This window comes from Calypte anna, chromosome 1 (assembly GCF_003957555.1).
Source record: "Calypte anna isolate BGI_N300 chromosome 1, bCalAnn1_v1.p, whole genome shotgun sequence".
NCBI lineage: Eukaryota > Metazoa > Chordata > Aves > Apodiformes > Trochilidae > Calypte > Calypte anna.
The window spans coordinates 68,460,434-68,486,022 of NC_044244.1; the positions used below are offsets into that span (position 1 = coordinate 68,460,434).

At 37.5% G+C, this 25,589-nt stretch overlaps 1 protein-coding gene across 1 annotated transcript in view; it reads left to right on the plus strand.

Moving 5' to 3' along the window:
• PTPRQ (protein tyrosine phosphatase receptor type Q) overlaps positions 1-25,589 on the plus strand; it is a 107,248-nt gene that overhangs the window by 60,242 nt on the left and 21,417 nt on the right. The window contains exons 26-35 of the mRNA XM_008498155.2: positions 591-923; positions 7,912-8,033; positions 11,700-11,886; positions 13,699-13,943; positions 14,553-14,619; positions 15,168-15,326; positions 16,981-17,203; positions 17,651-17,724; positions 20,265-20,364; positions 21,139-21,267. Coding sequence (XP_008496377.2) covers positions 591-923; positions 7,912-8,033; positions 11,700-11,886; positions 13,699-13,943; positions 14,553-14,619; positions 15,168-15,326; positions 16,981-17,203; positions 17,651-17,724; positions 20,265-20,364; positions 21,139-21,267 — 1,639 coding nt within the window. The remainder of the gene's footprint in view (positions 1-590; positions 924-7,911; positions 8,034-11,699; positions 11,887-13,698; positions 13,944-14,552; positions 14,620-15,167; positions 15,327-16,980; positions 17,204-17,650; positions 17,725-20,264; positions 20,365-21,138; positions 21,268-25,589) is intronic.

The following is a 25,589-nucleotide window of genomic DNA, read 5'->3' on the forward strand; positions in this document are numbered from 1 at the left end:
TATAGCAAGTTTATTTTTTTGCTTTGTAGTGCCATATTGTTTAGCTTTTCCTGTTGGCTTTCTTTTAGTTTGTTTTTTACTGAACAGCTTGCAAAGCACTTGCATAGACAACATATTGCATGTATTGGTTGCATGTTTCCATTCAGAGGGTGAAACAGGGCACTTAGGAAACCTTGTGGTGTTGCTTGAGGATTCCCTATGCTACCAAGGGAGAGTGAGACAAATTAGTACTTCTAAGTGAGAGGTGAGGAATCCCAGTTAGCAACAGCAGTAAAAGATGCTATGGGTAGGCCAAAAATAGCTTTACTTGATACTCCCATTCCAAGTTGAGACATAGCCTGAAATGTAGCAACAGCCATGTCACACCTCTCAGAGCTACCCCTGAGTACCTACAAGTATTTTTCTTTTTTTCAAATGCTATGGCAAGCATACAGCACCTATATATGTACAGTGTGATTTAGACCAGTGTAATACTGCTTATTAACCCATATAAAGTTGAATGCTTATTAAGATATTTTTTCAGCACTGGGTTGTTGTTGCAATCATGTTTCATTCAAATGAAGATACCTTACAAGTGTTTTAATTTGTAGTTCCTAGTGCTCCCAGGGATATTGTTTTTTCCAATGTGCAGTCAACAAGTGTGACCTTGAATTGGAGATCACCGAAATCTATCCTGGGCTACTTTCAAAACTACAAGATTACCACGCAGCTACAGTCCATCCATTGCAGTGCCTGGGAAACTGATGAATGTATTGAATACGAGATGCATCAGTATTTATATGAAAATGTGGTGGATGACTGGATAGAAGTGACAGTGCATGGACTGAAAAAATACAGATGGTACAGATTTGCAGTTGCCGCCAGTACGAATGTTGGTTATGGCAGTCCTTCTCCTTGGATTTCTACACAGACACTTCCTGGCTGTAAGTAAGGACATTTTCCATGCGTCACAATGCTATAATAATGTGATGTTTGCCTAAATAAGCAGGAACACTTGGTAGAAGTTATTTCTTCCCAGACCTACCATACTGCTGACATTAATAGGATTTATTATGACTCTTCATGTATGAAAAATCTTCATATAAATCATGTGGTGGGTATGCATGTTTGACCCTATTTCAGATTTTAATGCCTTTGGATGCTCTATTATATTTATGGCTTACTGAACAGCAATTTCATTCCTCAGCCCTACTCCACAACTAGAATTGGTAAGTTTGAATTTTGTTACTTTGGGACCGATAAATCATTTTCAGTCCATCCCTCCATGTGAGATGTTTCAATGAAAAATAATACTTTTTCATTTCTTTGATTAAAAGTCTGTTCTATAATGTCATAACACTTTCCTGAAATTCTGCTGTAAGTTCCTGGCAATAGAATTTAAGATACAGTTTTGGAGGAATTCAGGTTCCAAGTAAGAGAAGAATTAGTTATCACACATAAATCATCACTAGGTATTTGAGAGAAAGGGATGTGAAACATATATTATTTAGGAAATTTTAATGTTAACATTTTACTTTTCCCTCCCAGTCCGCAGCCAGCCTAGGTCAGAGCACATTTGAGATCTGGTCTTTGGCCCACATAGAACAACTGAGAGCTACCATGAGTGGCCTGACTAAACATCAGGTCTTTCTTCATTACTTTACTCTTCCAAAGTAATCATAATAGAGAGAACAAGGACTTGAACAGATGTGTACCAAAGACTGCTTCACAGAATCATCAAGTTTTCAGGGTTGGAAGGGACCCTTAAGATCATCTGGTCCCAATCCCCCTGCCATGGGCAGGGACACCTCCCACTAGATCAGGTTGCTCAGAGCCCTGTCCAGCCTGGCCCATCCCCATTTCCAGGGATGGGGCTTCTACCACCTCTCTGGGCAACCTGTTCAGTGTCTCACCACCCTCATGGTGAAGAACTTCTTCCTAACTTCCCATCCAAATCTGCTGTCCTCTAGTTTGAATCCATTCCTCCAAGTTCTATCACTACCTGACATCCTAAAAAGTCCCTCACCAGCTTTCTTGTAGCCCCCTTCAGATACTGGGAGGCTGTAATAAGGTCGTCTCAGAGCCTTCTTCTCTCCAGACTGAATAACCCCAACTCTCTCAGTCTGTCTTCATAGGAGAGCTGCTCCAGCCCCCTGATCATCCTCATGGCCCTTCTCTGGACACACTCCAGCACATCCATGTCCCTCCTGTAACCGGGACTCCAGACCTGGACACAGCACTCCAGGTGGGGTCTCACAAGAGCAGAGCAGAGGGGCAGAATCACTTCCCTGGGCCTGCTGGCCACACTTCTCTTGATGCAGCCCAGGATCTGGTTGGCTTTCTGGGGCTGCAGGTTTACACTAACAGTTCATGTTGAGCTTCTCACCCACCAGCACCCCCAAGTCCTTTTCCTCAGGGATGCTCTCAAGCCAGTCACTGCCCAGCCTGTACAGGTGCTTGGCATTGCCTCAACCCAGATGCAGGACCTTGCACTTGGTCTTGTTGAACTTCATGAGGTTGGCATGTGCCCACCTCTCCAGCCTGTCAAGGTCCCCTCTGGATGGCATCCCTTTCCTCCAGCATGTCAGCTGCACCACACGGTTTGGTGTCATCAGAGAACTTGCTCAGGATGCACTCAATGCCACCATCCATGTCACCAACAAAGATGTTAAGTAAGACCGGTCACAACACTGATCCTTGAGGGACTCCACTTGTCACTGGCTGACAAACTTATTTTGTTCTCTTCATGTTTTTACAATTATGTGGATCCAGGAGGCTTTTGTATAATACTCCTCATAGCATCTGTGCACTCTCTGTACAGTCATACAGCCATCTATCCTTAAACACCTCACAGTTTTTCTACTAGGTAAGGAAATAATTGTCATCTTCTTTTGTAGATGATAATTTACAATGGAGGAATCCTAAGCCCCAAAGGGCAAAGACATTTGGGCACCATGATAGTGAACATCACAAGCAGACCATTTTTCTTGTAAAACACAGAAGCAGTCCCTTGACTCTGCAGCTGATACCAGAACTTCTCAGTCCAGTGGTTCTCATGGGGATATCATGCCTATGAATTAAGGCAATATTTTAAGTGAAACTGAAAAAAATAAATCAGAAAATCATATAACCCCAAATGGAGCAGAAAGTAGCTAATAGAAGCTGTGCAGTTTTTGAGCCAACAGCTCTGGGGAAATTTCTTACTATTAGATGGATAGATCTCAACTGCTGACATATCTTTAAAAAAATGTTGCTGAATTTAAGAAAGTTAGGGTTTTAAACTGGACAGAGGGTCAGATTGTGAAAACACATAGTCACTAAAGTTAATATCCTATGATTTCCTCTCTGAAGAGCAAAGATTTGGTTTAAGTCAGAACTAGTTTCCTACCAGTGCCACTGGGGATGCAGAATGTAAAAGAATAAAAAAATCTTGGTAAACTGCCCAAGCCCCTTCCATAAAAACATAGTGTTTTTCTCAAGAGTAGGTCCTCTGTGTGCTCTATTAGCCAGTTATAAAAATCGTAGTGGTGTAGAAGTCGAGGAGATGGTAGAGCCCACGTGTCTGGCTCCTGCCCTGTGCCTGTGGTGAGGGATGTGCCAGCAGCAGATTTCCTCCAAGCTAAACCAGTGACACAGCAAGAGATGAGCTGCCTCCACACCACTGTGGAGTCAAGGGAGCAGGGGCACTATTCCAGATGTTGTGGCTGTGTGCTGGTCTTTTTCCTGGGGTAATGGCAATCAGCTGAGGAGTTTAAAAAAAGAGGAAGGTGACATATCACAGCTGGGTAGCCAGCTGGATACTCCAGTCTGCTTCAGCAGTGCTGGGAGCCTCCCTGAGCACTGGTTGAGGTTTAGCAAGGGTAGGTCTCTGTCTACCTGACCTCCCACTTTCTAAGTCTTTAGAAATATTGTTTAAAAGATGGAAAAACCTTAGTCACCTTCTCTCTTTTGCGAAGAGTACCTGCTGGTAGCAGGGAAGAGAAATTGAGGATGCACAAAAAACTGACCCAGCACTCTGGGAAACCTTTTGGAGTGCATACAGAGAACAGGTGTTGATCCCCCTTTCCTTACCCATGTGGACTGGGCCAAGTGTCTTCTGGATTAGCCTGCTGGTGCACAGCCAATATACATGGTCTGTTAGGGCTTAAGGGTGCTTAGCTGCTATGTAAAATAGTCTGAGTACTTAACCCATAAAATCAATGGGAGTTGTGTTTGCAGATTTGAGGGTAGAAGTTAGCCACTGTGTCTGATGGTCAAGAGATGCCTCTGTAAGACATCTTTTTTGACAAAGTTACCTTGGTTGTGAAGTAACAGTGAAATTATTTTTCTCCAGGAATTACTGGGTTTTCAGAAATTTGTGTTACTCTCAAGCCTATTGAAAGTACGATAGTTCTTAGATTTGGAAAGTTCCAGCACTTAACCTCGTTAAAGAGATGAAACTTCAACAACAGCAGAAATAACATGACAAAAGCCCTGAGTATTATTCCCAGTTGCTGAGGATTTCACTGTTTTGCAGAAGCAGAAATGTCTAAATATTCTGAATGTCCAGTGGCTAAGGATCTTAGCTATTTATTTCAGTTGTTCATCATGAAAGCAAAGTGAAAGGCTGCGGGAATGCTTTTCAAGATTCCTTACCTTGTCTGAAGGTTTCAAATAAAACTTAATGGCTGTGTTCTGCACTGGCAGTGGTTATAGCATTACTCCATGGAAAATGGTATCGATTGTTCAGGACAGTCCAGTTCTCACATCACACAGATGAACTATTTAGCCTTCTGTCTTGCAGATTACCCTCAAGGGAAGTGTCCTCTTGTCTCATAAAATAGTTTGATGGCACTGTTATTACTTAGTTGATGCATTACCCAAGAGCCAAATCTACTCTGCAAAATTAAATATTTTCAATATAACCTAGATTTATATAGTTACCAGTATAGAAGTTCACAGTGTTGTGTCACCATACAAGGACAAAGCACAAGAAATGTTTTCCATAGCTGGAGGAAACTTTGTTTCTTTTCACCTGCACTATTCCCAAATTTCCCTTTTAGGTTTATAAGGAGAGTAAGGTTGGCCAAACTTGTGCTTCCTAACAGAAAAATTCCTTTGGAAGGTCAATGTTAGTTGGAAAATGAATGGCAGTGAGATCAATGACCTCATTTTGGATCTTGTGCAGCTACACAATGCAGTGCCTTTTGTTAAACTGCCAAGTTGCCTAGTGCTGGGATATACTGAGATACAAAGAAAATCCCAGATATTCAAATGTCCCATGAAGACTGGGACATAGACGCATGGGGCAGAGGGTTATGCTTCTCTTTACAACACCTTTTTTTACCCAGTCCCTGCTGATACACATTTGCTTGGAACACTTAAGGAAATGTTTTTGTGTGGTGAAAAGCAAAGAAATTTCTGTTCTTGTTGTATGGCCTCTCTTCTGGCACGTTTTGCCTGAGCAAATTTGTTTTCCTTTGTTCCATTCATTCCCTCAGAACTAAACACTGAAAGTTAAACATGGTCAACTCTAAGATATAAATGTCTAAGTATAAGTAACACAGGCAATTATAAAGTAGAAAAACTTCACCTCACACTTTACTTTTTCTGGTGAAAAAAGGAAAAAAGAACTGGTCTTTACAAAATTGGCAAGCATGAATTTCTTGTAGAAGATTGGACTATTCAGTCTTGGTTTTGAGGATTATGCAAAATGATGGGCTATCCAGACTTATCTTAAAGCTAACCACTTAACTGCTGCCTTAGCATCAGGACACAGATGGATGGGAAAGATGACCCTGACCTCCATAAGACCCACATTCCTGAGCAAGGATAGAAGCATGATAATCAGGAAATGATGGTTATTAGTTACAGAAAATGCATTATTGTGAAAACCAGGAGAAAAGTGCTTATGAGAGGAAGTGATTGGATTATGGGGGAATGAGAGAATAAGACTAGGTCATTTCTACCTAGTAAATTGCTGTGATTTATAAGAGAAAAGGGTATAGTGATATCATGGCCTTGTATTGGTGGGATTCATTTCACAAACAAACCTAAATCAGAACATGGCAGTTACCCACTGCAGCAAACACAGTTTCTTAAAAGACAGGGGTTTTTAACACATGGGAAGCATTGGAAACATTTCATTCTCTAGTTTTCTTTCTAATTATACAGGTTATTTCAGAAAACAGTTCTAAATTTCAGTATCATTCAGTTGATGTTTGATACTGTACTTTTCATGACGAAAAAAACCCAGATATGAATACTTAGATATTTTCTAGGTAAGTCTCTTAAAGGCAGAATAAAAAAATATACCTTAAATACTTATTTAGAATTTTATTGCAATGATCTAAAGGTTATGTTTAAAAGATTAGGCTTGAACATATTTCACACTGTCATTGTATAATACGTAATTCTAAATAGGCTTTGAAAAAAATATTAAGAAATTAAATGCTCTGTTAACACCATAAAAAAGTAATGGAAAAATTGTCTTTGAAAATTTGTTTGGTTTGGAAGCTAAGGCTCTAGAAGCGATATATATCTATTTTATACTGTATTTCAGAAATTTCAGCTAGTGATAAAAGTAATAGTAGTGCCATAGATACTGAAAGCACACTGTTTACATGAAAGGACACACAATGACAGTGCCTCCTCTGAGCAGTCTCCTCTTTCTCCACCCTTCATGTGCTTTCATAGTTCATTCAGTTACACTCTTCATTCAGTTCTTCCATGCTATTCCATATTTTGGGGCTCTGCTTCCGATGATTGAATTTCATCCTGCCTACAAAGTTTAGCATATTCCTGCTAATCCCAGCACAGCGATGTGTCTCCTATATCCACCACCCTAAAATTTTCATAGCACCTTATAAACTCCCAAATCTTTTTGATTTATTCCTAAACCATGGTGCAAAATTTTCACCTTCAAAGTGCAAAATATTACAATATCTCCTCATTAATTTTTCACACATAATTTCAGTAGCTAGACACTCCTTTCATGCTATTTTCCCTGTTCCTAACCTGTTCTCTATTGAAAAACCTAAGCAGACAGTTTTCCTCATTAAGCCTTCTTACCTCATGAGCAATGGTGAAAAAAATACATATTCTTTAATCATGTTTGAGTAAAACGACTGCATAGCATCACTTTTATATTTTTTATAACAGACTTCTCACTGGTATGATTGCTGAGAACAGCTGTATTGCTATTATTATTATTGCTATTATTATTACATTGCTGTATTTTTAAATTCTGAATAAGAAATTACTAGGTTAATTCACATATCACCTTGACAAAAGAAAATTTTAGGAAAATGCCATTTCCTAATGTGAACATTCTTGCCTGCTTACAATTTCTATCACTTTTGTGTGTGTGTGTTTTCCAGAGTTTCTCAACATGTAAAGAATAAGTTGAAATGAAACCTGGAAAATAAGTTTTCAATTAATAAAATTACTTGTACTAATACTTTCCAACACTCATGGAAATTTTTTCTAGCACGAAGAAGTCCTTATCTTTTTATAGTTTCTTGTTCTTTGAATGATTTGTTTGACATAAACTAATACATTGTGCTTGTCTGTTTGTCTGAATAGATGTATGTACTTTGTTTGTCATGTAAAATATATGTAAATGACTTCTACTTAAAGACCCCTATAATTTTAATTTAAGATGATGTTGTAGGCAGTTCCCAGAAAAGTTCTGGGAATTCTAGAAAAGTTGTAGTAATTGTGATGAAGGAATTGCTCCTAAATCACGCTGTATGCTTTATATATGAGAAGGAAAAACTTCTAGTTATTTAACTAGTGTATCATGGTAAATGTGTGAAATTGCTTGTGGGTTTTGTTGTGGTTTGTTTTGTTTTGCTTTGTTTTGTTTTGTTTTCAAATAGAAAAATAATCTCTACTGGTCTATTTGTTTTGAACTTCTTTGGCCACGATTCACATACTTCTGTTTTTCTACAGCTCCAGATGGTCCTCCAGAAAACGTGACTGTTTTAGCTACATCTCCTCACAGTATTAATGTCAGCTGGAGTGAACCTGTCATCATTACTGGGCCAACGTGCTACCTCATAGACATTACCTCAGTAAGGCAACTCTGGTTTATTGTTGGTAGTACTACAGATGTGATGTAAATACCACAGCAGATGTTCTAATAGAAATGACAGGATAAACATAATCTGGATAAAAACCCAACATAACTGTGTCTTCTTCCACATAAATGCTACATAAGAATGAATGGTATATTTATAGATTTCTTAATGGGAGATAAATTACTTGATATTACAAATTCTGTACTAATAAGAGGTCTTGGAGAGAAAAAGTGTAGCTATAAATGCATACATGAAAATAGTAGCTAAACTTTGCAGTAATGCACATCCTTCTGAAAAAATAACTTTTTCTTTGCATAAAAGAAAGGAAAAGTTCACTGTCACAGTTTTACAAACCAGAGTGGAGAGCCTAGCAAAAGGAAGTGACTTTCAGAAGATCACACAGTCCATCAGAGGTTAAACTTTAAAGTCAAACTAGATTTCCACTTGCTGCTCCATCCCCTCAGATTAGCTGTATTTTGGTAGCACAGCAATAACACTTCTTTCTCCTTGATCTTTAGAAGCAAAAATAGACTGACATAGGAGAAAAGCTCTAGTAGCCTTTCGCTTTTCATCCTCTACTGCCCTTACAGTGTTCCTTAAAACAACCATTAATAAACCTTATTTCCTGCCCTGTGGCAAGTTACGAAACTTTCTAAGTTCGAGCACATGAGAAGTTTTAAGTAGGATACGGGATCCGTGTTCTTCGAAGAATTGTTCAGACAGAGCTATCAGGGAAAATGAGAAATGGTTTACCAGACTTGACCCAGGAAAACTTGTTATTCACAGCTTTAAAAAATTCTTAAGTCAGTCTGTTGTTAGAGAATAGGGAAAAAAATTGAAGACTACTTCAAATTATTTAAAGGCTTTTTGAACAAGTTCTTTCAATTTTCTGTGAAGAAAGCAAGACTGTCATATGCATATTTTCAGTGTTTCTGAAATGCTCATAAGAATAACAGATATGCTAAAATATTAAGATTTTTGCACAATCAAAATTTCCAAAGGGAACATTAAAAAAGTACTAAACATTTTTTTGCTCCTCAGTGAAGTTATGAGAGTAAGTATTTTGTCTTTCCCTAACTTCATAGTAACAATGTACAGAGTGCAATCTGCTCAGTTCTGAACACACCACAGCAATAGCATGACAGGATGAAGGATGTACAATAACAAGGGAAATAGTAAGAGGGAAGGAAGAGTTCCTTGGCCAGTTTGATATGTCACTAGAAACTAACCAGTCACTTTTGTTTCTCCTTCTGTTGTGAAGTAGTTTGCTCACTTTTGGATAAACAGCCTTGTAGTGCATCAACAGAAAAAAAATCTTTTCATATCTTTGATAAAACTTTCAATTTTCAAAGCTTTATCTTTTTGTGTGTATGATATTTAATCAATTTGTATTTAAACTATTTCTTCTCATCTGATAGCTCCTAAATTATAAATAGGGGGTTATCTGGTTGTACACTATGGAAGTTTTATAAATACCTTATCAATATCCATTGCATTAAAAAGATAAATTCTTCGTGTGAGCCTGCCAGCACTTGGAAGGAGGTTAAAAACCTTATTTAAATGTTCTGTTTGGAGAGGGTTTGATTTATTTTGCCTTGTGGGGGTTATCTTGCAAATGTCTTTCAGATATCTAGCTTTATGTTTAGGGATTTCTTGTAATCAGATATTGTCTATTTAATGATCAGTAACTACAGGGGTCACTTCTGTAGATAATCATATTAGTAGACAAATCTATTCTTAAAGGCCTATAAAGCTGTCACAATCTTTTTCAGTAAAAATTTGTGTATACATTTTATTGTCCCAGTGGGAAAATTTTTATGAAGACTCCAAATTCCACAAACTTCCTGTATCTATACCTTTACTCATTTTAGTTCTCAAATGAGTATCTTAAAGGTTTTATAAAAATAGGCAGAACAGAATAATTTCAGATCTTTACTGTGTTATGTCTTATTGTTAAGAGTTAAGTATTTATTAGTGATGTATTAGGATTCTTTTTAAATTGCTAGGATGTTCCTTGCAGTTTTATAGATCAGAAAAACTAAAAAGTAGTTTATTATTATTCTTGCAAGTCATATTTTGTTTTTCTCCATACTGCGATAGAACTGACCCTGTATAAAAAATTACTGAAAATTAGTAAGAAAAATGGAACTCAACCATTAAACTTTGGAAATAAATTTGATGTAGTACTGTGATTGTATTTTAGCTATTGTACAAATATTTGTGTGCCATATTTTTAATAGTCAGCAAGGAAAAAGTGCTTTAACTCTACATGGCCATCCCAGGAAATGAATGTCTGTTTCGTCCATCAGAAAGTTTAGTTCAGGTTAATTCTCAGTGGGGATAGATGTGTATCTGTCAAATAAAACGTATGCTTGAACTGCTTTAATGTTTTAGCAGCTGCATTTAATACAGATTTCATCCAGTGGGAAAACTACTGTACAGCTACCTAATCCTCTTTTCAGATTACACACTGAAGAAACAATAATGAAAACATCATTAAAGAAAGTAGTGAGAGTAGGCATTAAAAAGAATTTTGTAAATGATACTCGATTAAGCACTAGAAAAGCTCCAGTTTTTTTCATTTATCTTCTTTTTTAAGCTAAAATTTGAATTGATTATTTGCAAATAAAGCTCAAGACTTTAGATTTTTCTGCAGAAGTATGTATTTTTTGAGATGTAGGAATGACAGGAATCCCAAGGAGTAATTTAGTCCATATTCTGCTCTAACACAGAAACAAGTGTACCAGAGTCTTCCTCACCTATGATTCATTAAGCTTTACTTAAAAATGTCCAGTGCTGAAAATTTCTTGGCAACCCTTGAGAGATTGTTCCAGTTTTTAACTAGTGATAGGTATAGTTACATATTTAGGTATATCATTGCAGGTTTTGTATATAATAATCTTTTTCTTTTTTTTTTTTTTTTGTGCAAATAAAATTTTGATTTGTGTTTTCACTAGAAGCAATGGATTATCTGCAGTTTAGTAAAATACTTTTTTACATTTTCAAGTTACTACTTCAAAATTATGGTCTTCCACTGTCTTCCCTTTTCTTGATTGAACTCCCAAATGTTTCTGCTTTCCAGCTTTCCTTGTGAGAAAACTACTCCCTCTGCACTGTCTTACAAGTAGTGCTTCTCTTAATATATCCAAAGAGGAACTGCACTCTACAGTCATATCAACATTATATATTGCTGCCAAATTACCTTTTTTTTCATTTTTTAATTATTATTCTTTTTTATTTTTTTATTCCAAACAATTTTCAGTTGTATAGCTGCTCATTTTCTGGATCTCTGCCTGGTTTGATTCCCATTGCTGGTTACTGCAGTTTCTGTGGCCCAGTGTCTACCAACTGGTTCATGTTTGCCTGGTGGAAGACAGCACCAAGCAAAGAACCCATTATTTCCTTAATCCAATACTATATGAAGTGCTAAAAAAGCAACACAAGGGTGAGATGGGAACATAGTCTCATGTGGAACTTTCTAGTCATGGTAGCTAGAGACTTGTGAACTTTTCTGTGTAAATAGTTAGAAAAGTATAAAGATGAAAGTTAAATAAAGTTTTCCAATAGTAATGCCCTACTTCTGGCTGTTTCAAGTCTTCTAATCATGTTTCCTTTTTTTTTTTTTTTTTTTTTTTTTTTTTCCCAATTATTATTCTGTAGGTAGATAATGACAATTACAAAGCTCAGTTTCTGAAGACAAATGATGAGAATAAAGTCTTAGAAATTTCTGATTTAAAAGCATTTACAAGGTATTCTGTGGTAATCATTGCCTTTACGGGGGATGTTAATGCTGCTCTCATTGAAGGCAAGGCTAGTTCTCCAATAATTGTCTCCACTTTTGAAGCAGGTTTGTATTTTTTTTCTACTGCATATGGATCAAACTTTGCAGGTTTTCTTTCGTCTGGCACATAAATCAGCTTTGAACACTTTGTTTACTTTTAATGCAGATTTGTTCTCATAACTAGTTTCTTTAATAGAAAAATAATTTTTTATCACCATCACATAAAAGCAATGCTGATAATAAATAGCTAATCTTTACTTTCAGTAATGCAGAGATCTTAACTTGCTTCCTGTAAATATGAATCTGTGGAACCCAGTCATCTAGATTACTTCTTCAGTGAATGAAGAGAGGTCCTGTCCATATTAGCATGTATATGTAAGGTAACTTAGGAGAGGAGCATGTATATGTAAGGTGTCTTAGGAAGGGATGACTCTCCCCTGTGGAGCTGCTTCTTTTCCTTAAGAGACCACTGAAAGCAGCATCCTTGGTCTTTACACAAAATTTAAACATATAAAAGCTAAGTGAAGTGAATCCTACCATTTATAAGTAGTACATGTACTACTTGAGGACACAATCTCTTGTATTCTCAGTGGAAGGAAGTTCCTAGGGAAGGTCTACAGGGGTCTGGGCTTGATTCAGCTGTTCCCCTGGTTAACTGTTCCTTAGATTAATTTCAGATTTAAACATACTTCACAGTGATTATCATTTATCTTTCCTTTGATGTATGAAAATCCGGTGTCCCTGGCGATGTAATATGTGATATGAGTGTGTGTATGTATATATACACAATGCCTTTGCTATGTTAAACTCTTAAGAATTTCATGACCTGATTGTATCCCTGGAGGCTGAAATTGCCTTTTACTGGGGAAAAATGAATTATGATTAAATTAGGTGGTAGCTGGGTCTGTCCTGTGGTATCCCTTTCTCTTATGTAAAAATACTTTATTTTAGGAGGTGCGTTAACCTTGGAGAGGAACAGTTCTTTTTTTTTCCATCTCATCTTGTCTCCTCTGGTTTGTACAGTTTAGCATACGGCTGAGTTAGGACCAGTTTACATTGACTTACTCCAGGGAAGCCTAGGTATTTGTTTGCTGGTTTTGAAAGCCTGGAGGGTATGGCAACTGCACCTAAATCCTTTGGTGAGAGAGAATGTCTGTACTGTCAGTTGCTTGATTTCACTGCTTAGAGGTCATGCTACATACTTGTCTGCTCAGGTAGGGCAATAAATATTTAGCTGCCTGGAAAGAATGTTACAGCCTTTTCTTTCAGATAGGGACCTTGGGAAAATGAATTGTAACTTCTCTGTCTTGAGAATAAGCTACTGGAATAAGTGTTTGACAAAAAGCTGGCTCTGGGAAAAATGCATGTTGTGTTTGTGTCTTGGCACTGGCTAGTAGCAAGTTTTGGGGTTTTTTTGTGGAGTTAGCTTTGGTAAGCAAAGACTCCTAGGAGCATAGTGGCTTGTTTAGATGTTGGGAGGGAGCTTGCTGTTGACAGAGAGCTTTCAGAAAGGGATACGTTAGACTAACATTTGCTTCTTGCTTGTCAACCCATGCCGGGATTTGTTTACCTCAAATGGATTTCAAGGTATAATATAATGATGCCTTTAGGCTTTCTGAGTGGAAAATCAGGGGAAAGTTTTCTGAGTATACTGAGGGTTATCTAATAATTAATTTTACATTTTTAGCATTAGCTGTTAAAGTTGAGATTATGTTTTAACTAAATTTTTAATGTGCCTTTTCAGATATTTACATATGCAATAGGTATTTGAGATGTCTATAATAAAACCAGGAAATACCAATGAAATAATGCTGATATGCAAAAATGTAATTTGTAGTTTTCCAGGTTTTACTCTAATTGAAATAGTCTTTATTTCAGTGCCTGAAGACCCACCCAACAATATAACGTTTCAGAAGATACCAGATGAAGTAACAAAGTTCCAAGTAACATTTATGCCACCATCTGAACCAAATGGAAATATCCAGGTGTATCAAGCTATGTTTTACAATGAAGATGACCCTGCTGCCATCCAGATCCACAATCTTAGTGTCATTGATAAAACAGATCAGTCAGTCACTGCCATGATAGAAGGACTAAAAGGAGGACATACCTATAATGTCAGCGTAAGAATTGATACTTTGGATTTTTTTCTTTGGCAGGAGCAAAAGATTAGTCTGAAGCGAGACAGTAAAATGTATACACAAGGCTGAATATAAGGTTTTCATGCTGAGAACATTAGATGTGGAGTGAAGAGAGACAGGTCTGAGGACTGAAGGGAGCAGTAAAGAGGGTGGAGAGAGTGGGAGCAGGACACAACGCCAGTGTTATTACTTAACCATGCTAGTGGTTACTTTGTACTCTGGACCACCAGATCAGGGTACAAGACTTAATCTCCCTCTTAATTCTACTACTTGTGTTGATCATTCAGATGAAAGGTCAAGTTCTAGAAGGGGAGTTTGCTCAGAATATGTGCATGAAGTCTTTTCAAGTAATCAGAGTCTGGGACGTGACAGGAGGCGACATAACCAGGGTTAGGATTTCTTCTTTTCATAAGAGCTGCATTGCAAGTGATGAAGTGTTACTGCATTTAGGTTGATAAAGAAATATGAAGTAAGTTCTAGCAGAAAGGAATATTTCAGCATTCACTTTTGCTTCAAATATATTCAGATTTGACCAATTTGAAACTATTGCAAATATTCATTAAAAGAAGGTGTTGTTTGTTTTTTTTTAAGGTGTATGCAATTAATGGTGCTGGTGCAGGGCCAAAAATTCAATTGAAAATAACCATGGATATCAAAGGTATGTTTCATAAAGTGCCTTTTAGCTGAAATCTCTATGAATGCTGAAGAAATTTCTGTTCTATCTGTGAGTACACAGCTGTGTGCCTTTGTCTGTTATTTAGAGGCCACATAATGTAGGGACAGGAACACTTAACTGGTAGCCTTGAATTGCAGCTGTTTGTGTCCAAATGATACTGTAAATCATGTAAAGTAATCCTATTGACTTTAGTATTTTAGTTACCATCAGTGAACAGCTTAGATGATGATCACAGTAAAGTATACAACATCACAGTTGTGGAAATAAATAGAGTCATTGATTGAAATTCATAGAAAAACAAAGACCCAGCCTTTTTTTTGTTTCCTCTTTTAGTTGAAGACCTGATATGCAGAGGCATTTATCAGAATACAGATTTTAGGGGCTAAAAGCATTAGGTACAATGTTAAGTTATCCCTGAAAATATGCTGAAGACTTGTCTTGTGTAACACACCTATGTGCCTGAACAAAGTATTTATAGTGAAAACACCCTTAAAGAAAACTCTGTGGTATATATTTTTTTAAAAAAACAGAACCACCACGACCTAAAAAGAAACCGGCACCAGTTTATGACACCAGTGGGGCATTACTTGTCACAGCTACAACGATTACGATCAGAATGCCAATTTGTTATTACAGTGATGATCATGGCCCTATCAAGAAGATACAAGTTCTTGTTGTGGAAGCAGGAGGTAGAATTTTATAAATTCTTTTGAAAATTGCTTTCAATTTTTTATTTTATTTATTTATTTTCAGACTTTTTCATTTATTTTCTTGTGCGTCAGTAATTACACATTAGAAAAAAACTAGCAAAGTTGCTTTAGCTGTGCCAGCAGTACCAGGCAAAGTACCTTTCACAATACCTGTGTGCTGGGTAGTGAATTTTGGGAACTTCTTGCCAATGAATCCATGCTGTTCGAAGTCACCAATATTATTCTGGCCCTGTCATTGAAATTATATTTCTTTATTTCCTATTTTCATGAAAAAAATACATTTGGTATTTGTGAAAGTAAATTAAGGTGAAACATTTTTACAAGGTTATTCTTTCATTTGCAACTTGTGTTGCCTGTAAGAGAATGTAGTCCCGTGCAGTTGATATTTCCATTTCATAACAGGGGCAAATTTATTTACATAAACCCCTTCTGTAGCCTGTGGGTTAGAATGTGCATTCCTTTGTATGGACTGATGAACATTTACACATATGAAGAGTGCCATGACACTCTTGAGTAATTGCATACCAATGTGAGTGGGAGTTCATGACAGGATGTCAAATAGTTGGGCTTACTTTACCTAAGAGGAACAAATTCCAGGTGTTTAATTCCCTCCTTTTACCTTCTCGCAAAGTAGAAAACTCAAACATTCACATTAAGTGAATTCACATTAAATCTCTCACCTTTTTCTGAATTTTGTATTTTAGAACGAATCCTACAGACGTTTACTTCATAGCTGGTACTGTGAAGATTCTCTTTAACTGAAACACAAATATCATGTTGAGCAGTATTTTGGAGATTTTTCTCTTCATCTGCTGTGTAGTGTAACAAGGCAACCAGGTGCCCCTAATTGCCAGGCAGTGGGCATGAGCTTGTGTTAAGCCCACCTGTGCCTGATTAGGGCGGGCCCCCACTGCACATGAGCAGGACCAGGGGGCCAATAAAAGGTGAGGCTCTGGTGGCGCAGCTGGCTAAGCCGCAGTACTACAATGCTGAGGCCCCGGGTTTGGGACTCCTCAGAGCCTCACCCTGAGGGTGATGAGCGCTAGTGGTTCAATGAAGGTAATACAGTGCTCCAAGAGCGACTGACCTCTCTGCAAAGCGTGCTCAGGACTGAGCTGAGCCTGTGTCTCAGGCCTCACCTTTTATTGGCCCCCTGGTCCTGCTCATGCACAGTGGGGGCCCGCCCTAATCAGGCACAGGTGGGCTTAACACAAGATCATGTCCACTTCCTGGCAATTAGGGGCACCTGGTTGCCTTGTTACACTACACTGCTGTGTGCGGTTCACTTATGGAAATATAGTAATTTCAATTATGAAACAGTCTTTTATAGTAAGCACTTTCTACTAGCCATGCTCAGTTTCAAAGTTGTGGCTTGTACAAGTGATATCCTCTACAGGCAGAGCTCCTGAAATTTTCTAGTTGTGATTCAGTTGACTTATACTGAGTTATCAAAATACAGATAGTGTGGATAGTAAGTACATTTGGGTTCAAGCACAAATACCATTACAGACTTGTGTAAATGGCACCAAAAACATGCCAAGCTTTTAAAAAGATTAGTTTCCTATATAACTTCTTTAATTACAGTCTGGTTAGAATGTAAGTTGTTTCTGATTATTTCTTTTCTTCACAATAGCTCAGCATGATGGAAATGTTACTAAGTGGTATGATGCCTACTTCAACAGACCAAGGCCATATTTTACAAATGAGGGCTTTCCAAACCCACCATGTATACAAGGAAAAGAAGATCTGACTGGCAAAGAAGAGATATATGTCATAGGTTCTGACACTACATGTATGATACCAGGCAGTCAAGACAAAATATGTAATGGCCCTCTGAAACCAAGAAAGCAGTACCTGTAAGTACATTTGTCTCTCTGTCCAAGAGAAAGATTTGACTGACATATACATTTATACAAACATAAAATACCTGTAGTTCAATTATGAAAGGAGGGATATTGAAATAATCTTCATGTGTCTCTAGTTTCAATTTTTTTGACTGAATATAAATATGAGAGACAAATTTTTAAAAAATATTTCAGGTAGCAGAAGATGCCTACTGAGTTCTTAAATTAAATAAGCCCAAATTCTAGATAAGTAATTCACATAGTTTGATTAGACATTTAAGATATTGACACGGAGTCCTTGATATGTCTCTGTCACAAAGTCACTTTAGCAGGTGACTAATGATCCCAGCTTATGCTATACTAAAACTGAAAAGAAATATTTAGTTTTTACTTGACATAATATTTAAGAAAATGCACATGAAATTTTATTTCATTAGTTTTCTTGGTTCTGTTTCACAGATTTAAGTTCAGAGCAACTAATGTTAAAGGACAATTTACAGATTCTGATTATTCTGATCCTGTCAAAACATTAGGTAAGGACCTTGTCATTTACTGAAGTATTTATTTATTTCCAAAGAATCAAAAAAAGCCCTTGTTTCTTTTTGTACAGTGGTTTCCCCTGAAGTCACTAACTCTACTTTTGCTGGACCTATGTTAACCAGAATGGCTGATGAAACATCTCCACTCACTTGTATGCCCTTTTGAAGATGTCAAGAGGTGGTACCTCCACCTGTTTTTAATGATACCAATAAAAATACCATTTTGCCAGGATAGCTCATCTTTGGTGAACTGCCAGGAGCTACACTGTTTGTGCAGTTTCCCTCTATATTGGGTGCAGAACTAGTATTGTGTACTCTCTACTGGGTAAAAACTATGTGGATGGCCAGGTCCAAAGAGTTGTGGCGAATGGAGCTAAATCCAGTTGGTGTCCAGTCACAAGTGGTGTTCCCCAGGGCTCAGTATTTGGGCCAGGTCTCTTTCATATTTTTGTCAGTGATCTGGATGGAGGGATCAAGTGCACCCTCAGTAAGCTTACAGACATCAAGTTGGGTAGAAGTGTTGATCTGCCTAAGGGTAGGAAGGCTCTACAAAGGGACTTGGACGGGATAGATCAATGGGGCAAAGCCAACTGTATGTAGTTCTGCAAGGCCAAGTGGCACGTCCTGCACTGGGTCACAGCAACCCCAAGCAACACTACAGGACTGGGGATGAGTGGCTGGAAAGCTGCCTGATGGAAAAGGACCTGGGAGTTTTGATCAACAGCCAGCTGAATAAGTATAATGTACTAATCATTTGTGGTTTTCCAACATTACACTTTGATCTTAATAGATAAAACACTAATTTGAATTTTGGCAGAAGTGCTTATGACATTCAAAGAACCCTACATTATTTTGGTTTCTAAGTCTACTCACAGAATACATAGGTCTTTGATCTAGAAAACCAGAAAGCAAACCTTGTATCTATGTGACTCAATACTTCATGTTAAGCATGTTTGAAGCAGAAAAAAATACAGAAAACCTATGAGAGAGTTCCCTGTGGCACACATCAGATACTTTTGATAAAAAATAAGAATTTTGCTAGGAGGGAAAACTGAAGCAGAAAATACTGGAATGCACAGGTGCAATAATGATTTTTTTAATTATAGTAAAGGATAAATTTTAATATGGTGCTCCCACTCAACCATACTTGGAGTACCCTCAACCCTCCTCTTGAGCTGGAGAGGTGAAGTTTTTTCTGCATTGCCCATGGCTGACATTGCAAAAAATGCAACTATACTACAATGTAATTTTTTTCCATGAGATCATTAAGGCGTGATGACGATTACTATTTAAATTTCAAGTACATCAAGACAGGATGTAACCTGATATAAGATATAAGATCCAACAAGATCTGGTTCAGTAAATCACTGTGAGACAGCTGGTAGTTCTGTGTAAATGTGAACTTTTTTCCATGTGAAATGCAAAGCCAATGAGACAGGAAATAATCAAAATGGGGTTTCCTAATACTGTCTTTTGCACAGAAGCCTACCTTACGATATTCTGTTATTGCAGAATATTACTGAAACCTGTATTAAGTTGCAGCATCTCAGAATTACACAACACGATGTCTTTTGTCTTTTTCCTTTCCCCTGATCATGTCTACAAGGGGGAGTTAAATGTCTGCATAGGTCAACAATACTAGCAGTAATAAACTCATGTTTCTCTTATTTTCACTGTGTGCCTAAGGAAAAAAGAGGCTGAGGTTTCTGAGGCAGGGACAGGATTACCAGGAAGAGGGGGAAATTACATCAAAAAATTTGCACTAAAGGGCTTCAAAAAGAGGTCTAGCAACTACTGATCTGAATGGTTCATCAGTCTCTGAATGAGACTTCATTCTCACCTGAAAGGACTGATTAGAATACCATCACCTTTAGCTTTTTATCATAAAGGCCTTTATGATTACTTTTGATCTGCTAGTGTTCCTAACAATATCACCAGTTCTCACATAAAGAACTCAAGTTAATGGTCAGTCAGGCAGATTAATCCAGAAAGTTCAGATCTGATCACTTCAGTGGGTTCCTTCAGCACCCTGAGGAGAGTATCTCCAAAAATGCAACTTTAATTTCATGCCTGTGAGTGATTGCTGGTAGCCTCATAGCTTTAGGTTTGTGGCTCTTCCTTTTCTACCACTGGAATTTGATGTCCTAGCAGTTAAAGTGTGTCTGTTCTTGGCTGCAGAGAGGCTGAAGAATTTCAGCTCAGGATAATGTTCAGACTGATGTTACTGCAGTGTAGATCTACCTTAACCTGTTTAGCAGGTAGAACTGAAAACAGCCAGGGGATGGCTGCACATGAAACATATTTACACTATCAGTGTTATCTGTTACATAGATCAGTAATGTTTAGGAACCTTTACATGAATTGTTTCTGGTTTTGTTTTATTTTTCTTTCCTAAGCACCTCATTGACTGACACAAAAGGGATGCAGTTGTACAGTGAGAAAAGCGTCTCTCATCGCTCCCTAAGTTCACCCTATCAGAAATGTAAAAATTGTAATGAATCAATGAAATTCTAGATTACCATTTTCTGTTGCAGGTGAAGGAGCATCAGGAAGATCTGTAGAAGCTATCCTTTCTGTTACTTTGTGTATACTTTCCATTTTTCTTCTGATGGCTGCAGTATATGCTTTTGCAAGGTGAGATTTATGTGTCCTTGTTAAAATGCTTGCAAGCACTCTTTTAAAGAAGAATTCAGTCTTTTAAATCTATAATTTCCAAATGTATGGCTTTTTTTTTTTTTTTTTAAGTAGAAACTTAGGGTAGTACTCTCAAAGGTTTTACTCTAGTAAGGGTAACCTCTATAGATGAAGGAGAAAAAACAACTTAACTTCTCCAGAGGGTGAATGAGAACAGTGGCCTGCCTGCCTATCTTACCCTTTCAGAGCCACTTCTCTATTGATTTGAGGATATAAATCAGAATGTCAGCTAGATGAATTCAGCATGATGGCTAACTCTACTCACAGCTTGATATGAAGCAAATACTTTCAATCCTGGTGTTTGTTTTACGAATAAATTTATCAAGTAAATACATCGGAGTCTCATATGTGAAAGAGAAATTGACTTCTAGTTCAATTTGTGACCAAAATATTGATGTAAAGAACTAAACTAGGTACTGCATCCATGATGTGTGCTCATTCATCAGAAGTTCTGTTCTTCTTCAACTGCATCATTCAGGCATAGCCAAAGATTTAATTCAGGAAAACTAAAAGAATATATAGGCTAGATTCTTTCCCTATAAATTCTACATGTTACGGACAGATTTTACTAACTTCCACTGTTGGAAGAGAGAATAGAATAAAGGCCAAGGAAGGATTCCCTGCAACCATTTTGGAGTCCCAGCTTGTCTAAACAAAGTATTGATGTCCTTAAATCTCTTGCATGTTTATTTTTCACTATTATTTTCTGTTTAGAATTCGGCAAAAGCAAAAAGAGGGAGGCACATACTCCCCACGAGATGCAGAAATTATTGACACTAAGTTTAAACTGGATCAGTTGATCACAGTGGCAGACCTGGAGCTGAAGGATGAGAGATTTACACGGTAAGCATACTCCTTAGGCAAAACAGTAGTCCAAAGGGGCTGTAGCCTTGACCCTTTCTGACCTTTGCTTGTTTGGAAGTGTTTGTGGTGTTCTTATTTACACAGGTCACTGAGATCCTTTTTCAAAGAATGACCTCCATCCTCAAGACACTTCTCACTAGCTTTTAGAAAATCACTTAATCTTCAGCTCTTTTTACAACAAGATAAAGATCTAAGTGCAAATCACTGTTTAATTGTGTTAAGGAAAAAAAAAAAAAAAAAAAGGCTACATATTTTTAAACACTCAGAATTTGTGAGGGTTTTTTTGATGGCCCAGTGTTTTGTGCAGGCTGCAAACCTACATAAGCATTTTGAAAGAGTCAGACTCCCAGAAATCACAGTTAGCTAATTCAAGAATAAATCTGTCATTGTTTAATTGACATTTGAAAAGCATTTTTTCACAAAGGGATTTGTATAGCATCCAGGTTTCCATGGAGCTCATCACACTGGCTATCCTGCCATCTACTCCTTTAAGGTGTATGCAGCAATGCCAAGGCTATTCATATTTTCTGTCTGAGAGAAAATCTTGTCACATATATTTATCAGTTGGAAAACTGTTCTTTCTGACTGCCAGAAATACAGATATTGTTCACAAAATAAATGTAATGATGATTCTCAATAACACACAACACCCAGCTGGGTTAGAAATGCTATGTGATCGTTCTTTACCTACCTGTATTTTCCCTGCTGTGTCAGATAAAACGCTGTGGTGGGCAGTCTTCTTAAAGATGAGAAGCCTAAAATAGTCCTGCCCTAGCAGTCAGGCATCCTACTGTTGCAGACTAGGAATAGCTGGAAGATGAAAGGCTATAGCTGGTGACCTATTTTGTTTGAGTGTGTCTATGCCTATGTGTGTGGTACAGAGTAAGTTGCTTGTATGTACAAACCTGTTCAAAATAGTGGACACAGGAATGGCTGCTTCTAACAGATGAGCAAACAGACTGTGTATCATCTGGAAACCATCACATAATGGGTGGGGTGTGTTCTGTGTGGGGCACATGTCATTCAGTGAGTGCTGTTTAGTACCTGCTAACACCAGCAGAAAACATTCCCTGAAGGCAAAACCCCTCACCAATGCACTGTGCTAACTGTGACTCCTATAAATGATCTTGTTGGATCTTCAAAACAGCCTTGTTTCCAAGCTGTTAGCTGAATGAGAATAGTACTCATGTTGTTGATATACTAAAATGTTAACGGATTTTACTTCCAGATACTCATCATTTTTCTTTAGACGCAAGGAGATATTTGTCATCCAGTAAGTTCTTGCATTATTGAAGTGACATGGTGTGTTTCCCATTCTGCTCTCTTCACTTGTGTGCTACCATACTGGTTTGAATTATATAGTTAACCAAAATGAAATTTCAATCTTTGCAGCTATACTAATGACAAAAAACAGTGTTTTCTTTTTTGCCCCTAATATTAAGATTCAACAGTTCCACAACTATTTTGATATAAATCAGGGCAATTTTTACATGGAAATTTTAACACTTTACGACAAGATAGCAACCTATCCTTGAAGTAAATCTAGTGCAAATGTGAAAGAAACACGCTGTTTCTTTCCTTTGGCAATCAGAATATAAGTACTTAGAAAACTTTTGGGTTTTTTTCCTCAACTGCTTTTTGTACTCATTACATTGCTGCTATTTTGCATTATACCACTACAGTCTCAGCAACGTATCCACAAATCCTTTATCAGTTTGGAGAGTACTGTTGTGCTGCTTTTCTATCTAAACTATTTGTAATTTGGAGTTGAATAGTCTCAGACTCTGCAGGGTAAATGCAAACTATAATGTTTCACTTATGTGTACTTCATTACATGAATTATGCAGAGCAAGGGCTTTGCAGAGCAGTTTTAATGGCATTAGCTTTATTCTAATGACTCAGTCTTACATTTCAGTTTGCAATTTTCATGTCCTTCTATCTGCATTTTTCTCTTTCCTTCTTCCCCACTATTTCAATGTTCAAAAGGAAACATTAATGTCTACAAGTATCTAAAGGGTGGGTGCAAAGAAGATGGAGCTGGACTCTTCTCAGTAGTTCCTAGTGGTAGGACAAGGGGCAGTGGACACAGGGTGGAACATACGAAGTTCCATTTAAATTCAAGAAAAAACTTATTTAGTGTGAGAGTGACAAGGCACTGGGACTAGGTCCCCAGGGAGGCTATGGAGTTCCCAATTCTGGACATACTCAAAACCCACCTGGCTGCAGTCTGTGTAATGTGCTCTGGGTGATCCTGCTTTAGTGGGAGAGTTGGACTAGATGGGCTCTACAGAGGCCATTTGTAACTCTGATGATTCTGTCACTTTTCTTATGCCATTCTTGAAAGGTATATAATGTAGCTGTTAAATTTTGGATTCGGATTTTTCAAACAATAGCTGCACTGAAACTACAGTAGGCTCCCTTTCTTTGGCCTTTGTTGGGCATTACAGCAAACTGTTGAAGTTTGCTGTGCATGCACTATTTGAGGGTTCTTCAGGACAGGATTCTTGCCATTTTTTCAACAGGAAGTCAGTCAATACTCAGTGGGACCCTACTAAACATTCCTATAGCAGTGAGGGGTGGTATATTCTTTATCAGCTCAAAACTTTTTGTTTTATTACGGCCTTTTTTTGAATCTTTAAAGAGAGTTTCAATATGTGTTACATTCCTTTCTGGTAATGTCAGTGACCAAAAGAGACATTTTAGGTGTCTCTAGTGCTGTCATAGAATCATAGAATCGACTGGGTTGGAAGGGACCTCAGAGATCATCAAGTCCAACCCTTGTCTTTCACGTAGACACATCCTTCCTGGTAATGATAAGTTGTATCAAGAAGCTAGCAGAAGGATGGCAGCATGCACTAAGGCAGGGTACTGCAGAACCCAATGTCTAAAATATTTTGCTACCTGATTTCATGCTTCATGCTACAGTGTGAAAGAACCTTTGTACCCATTGCCTTTGTGGAATTGCTGTAGTAGCTGTTAGTGACTATGGTGTAACCTTCACAAATTTACCATGCATTTGGAATTGGACTGTGCATCTGGGCATCTTCATAACCGACTGCCATATGTTGGCTACATTTTGGTAGCTATCTCAGCTGGGTTTGCAATGTTTGCTGTGTTGCAGAGTTCTTATTTCGAAGTTTGTGGCACCTTGCAGTTGTACATTATATGCATAGATAGGCAGAGTCTTTTTCCAGGCTGGCTCGTTTGTATTTCTGGAATAGCAGTAAATCAGCTGAAATCTGGTCCAACTGGGTATATTTTCTAGCCTGAGAACATGTTGCAGAGTTTGTGTGAAACTCTTAAAGTGATAAAAGAGCAGCAAAGATTTTTCTTGTATACCAGTTAACATCCCATTCAGTACTCATTTGGAGATGCTTTGGAAACCAGGGATTTTGTAATTTCTCATCTAGTACATTCATTTGTCACATTAGCTACTATAAATCAGTAATGACATGGACTTGCAGCTGATGCAGTTCATCCACAGAATCAAGGTACTGTAGTCTCCTCTTGACATCCTTCTTGACCATCTCTCATACGTTGTCTCTTCAGACATTCTCTCATACTTAGTAGAATGTGGCCTATGATCTCGGCTCTTATTCTCAGAAAATTTGTGCAGCTGTTATCACATGAGAAATGAAGTAGAAAAAGCTTTTTCTGTTCTCTAAGAATATTACTGGAAATATTTTTGTACATTATTATATCAAAAATTCAAAAGCTTTAGAAGTTTACTGAACAAAACCTCAGCAATTGTTTAGTATAGGTTAATCAAAATATTTTATTTCACACATTTTAATAACTTTTTTAGTATGAATTCCTTTGCGTTATAGAAGTCAGTTTAAGTAGAAAAAACCATCAAATTTTAAAATACTAAGAATCACATTTTGCCAATTTTGAAACTATTTTTGGGATCAATCTTTTTTTCAAATCAGAAAATACATGGCAACTCCTAGTTCCCAGTGGTAATTTTTTTAACATAATGGTCATCAGAAAAAAAAATTACTTGAAAAACTTCAGTATCTGAAAGTTACTAATGCTCACTAATACATACTCATCATCTCTCAGCAAGTTTTTGTTAGGCATTTAATGGGATGTAGTTTCAGAGGGCATGTAGGGTGTAGAGCCCTACTAAATTCCGTGGAAAAGGAGATCTGCTTTTTGAAACCAAAATGCTAACTTTGAATGTTTGGGTTCTTAATCTGCATGATGATGGAGATTGTATGAGGCAGGCAATAACAAAAAATCCCAACTCGTTTAAAACATATATAGTCCATCAGTCTAAACTTAATGAGCTTTCGTCCATG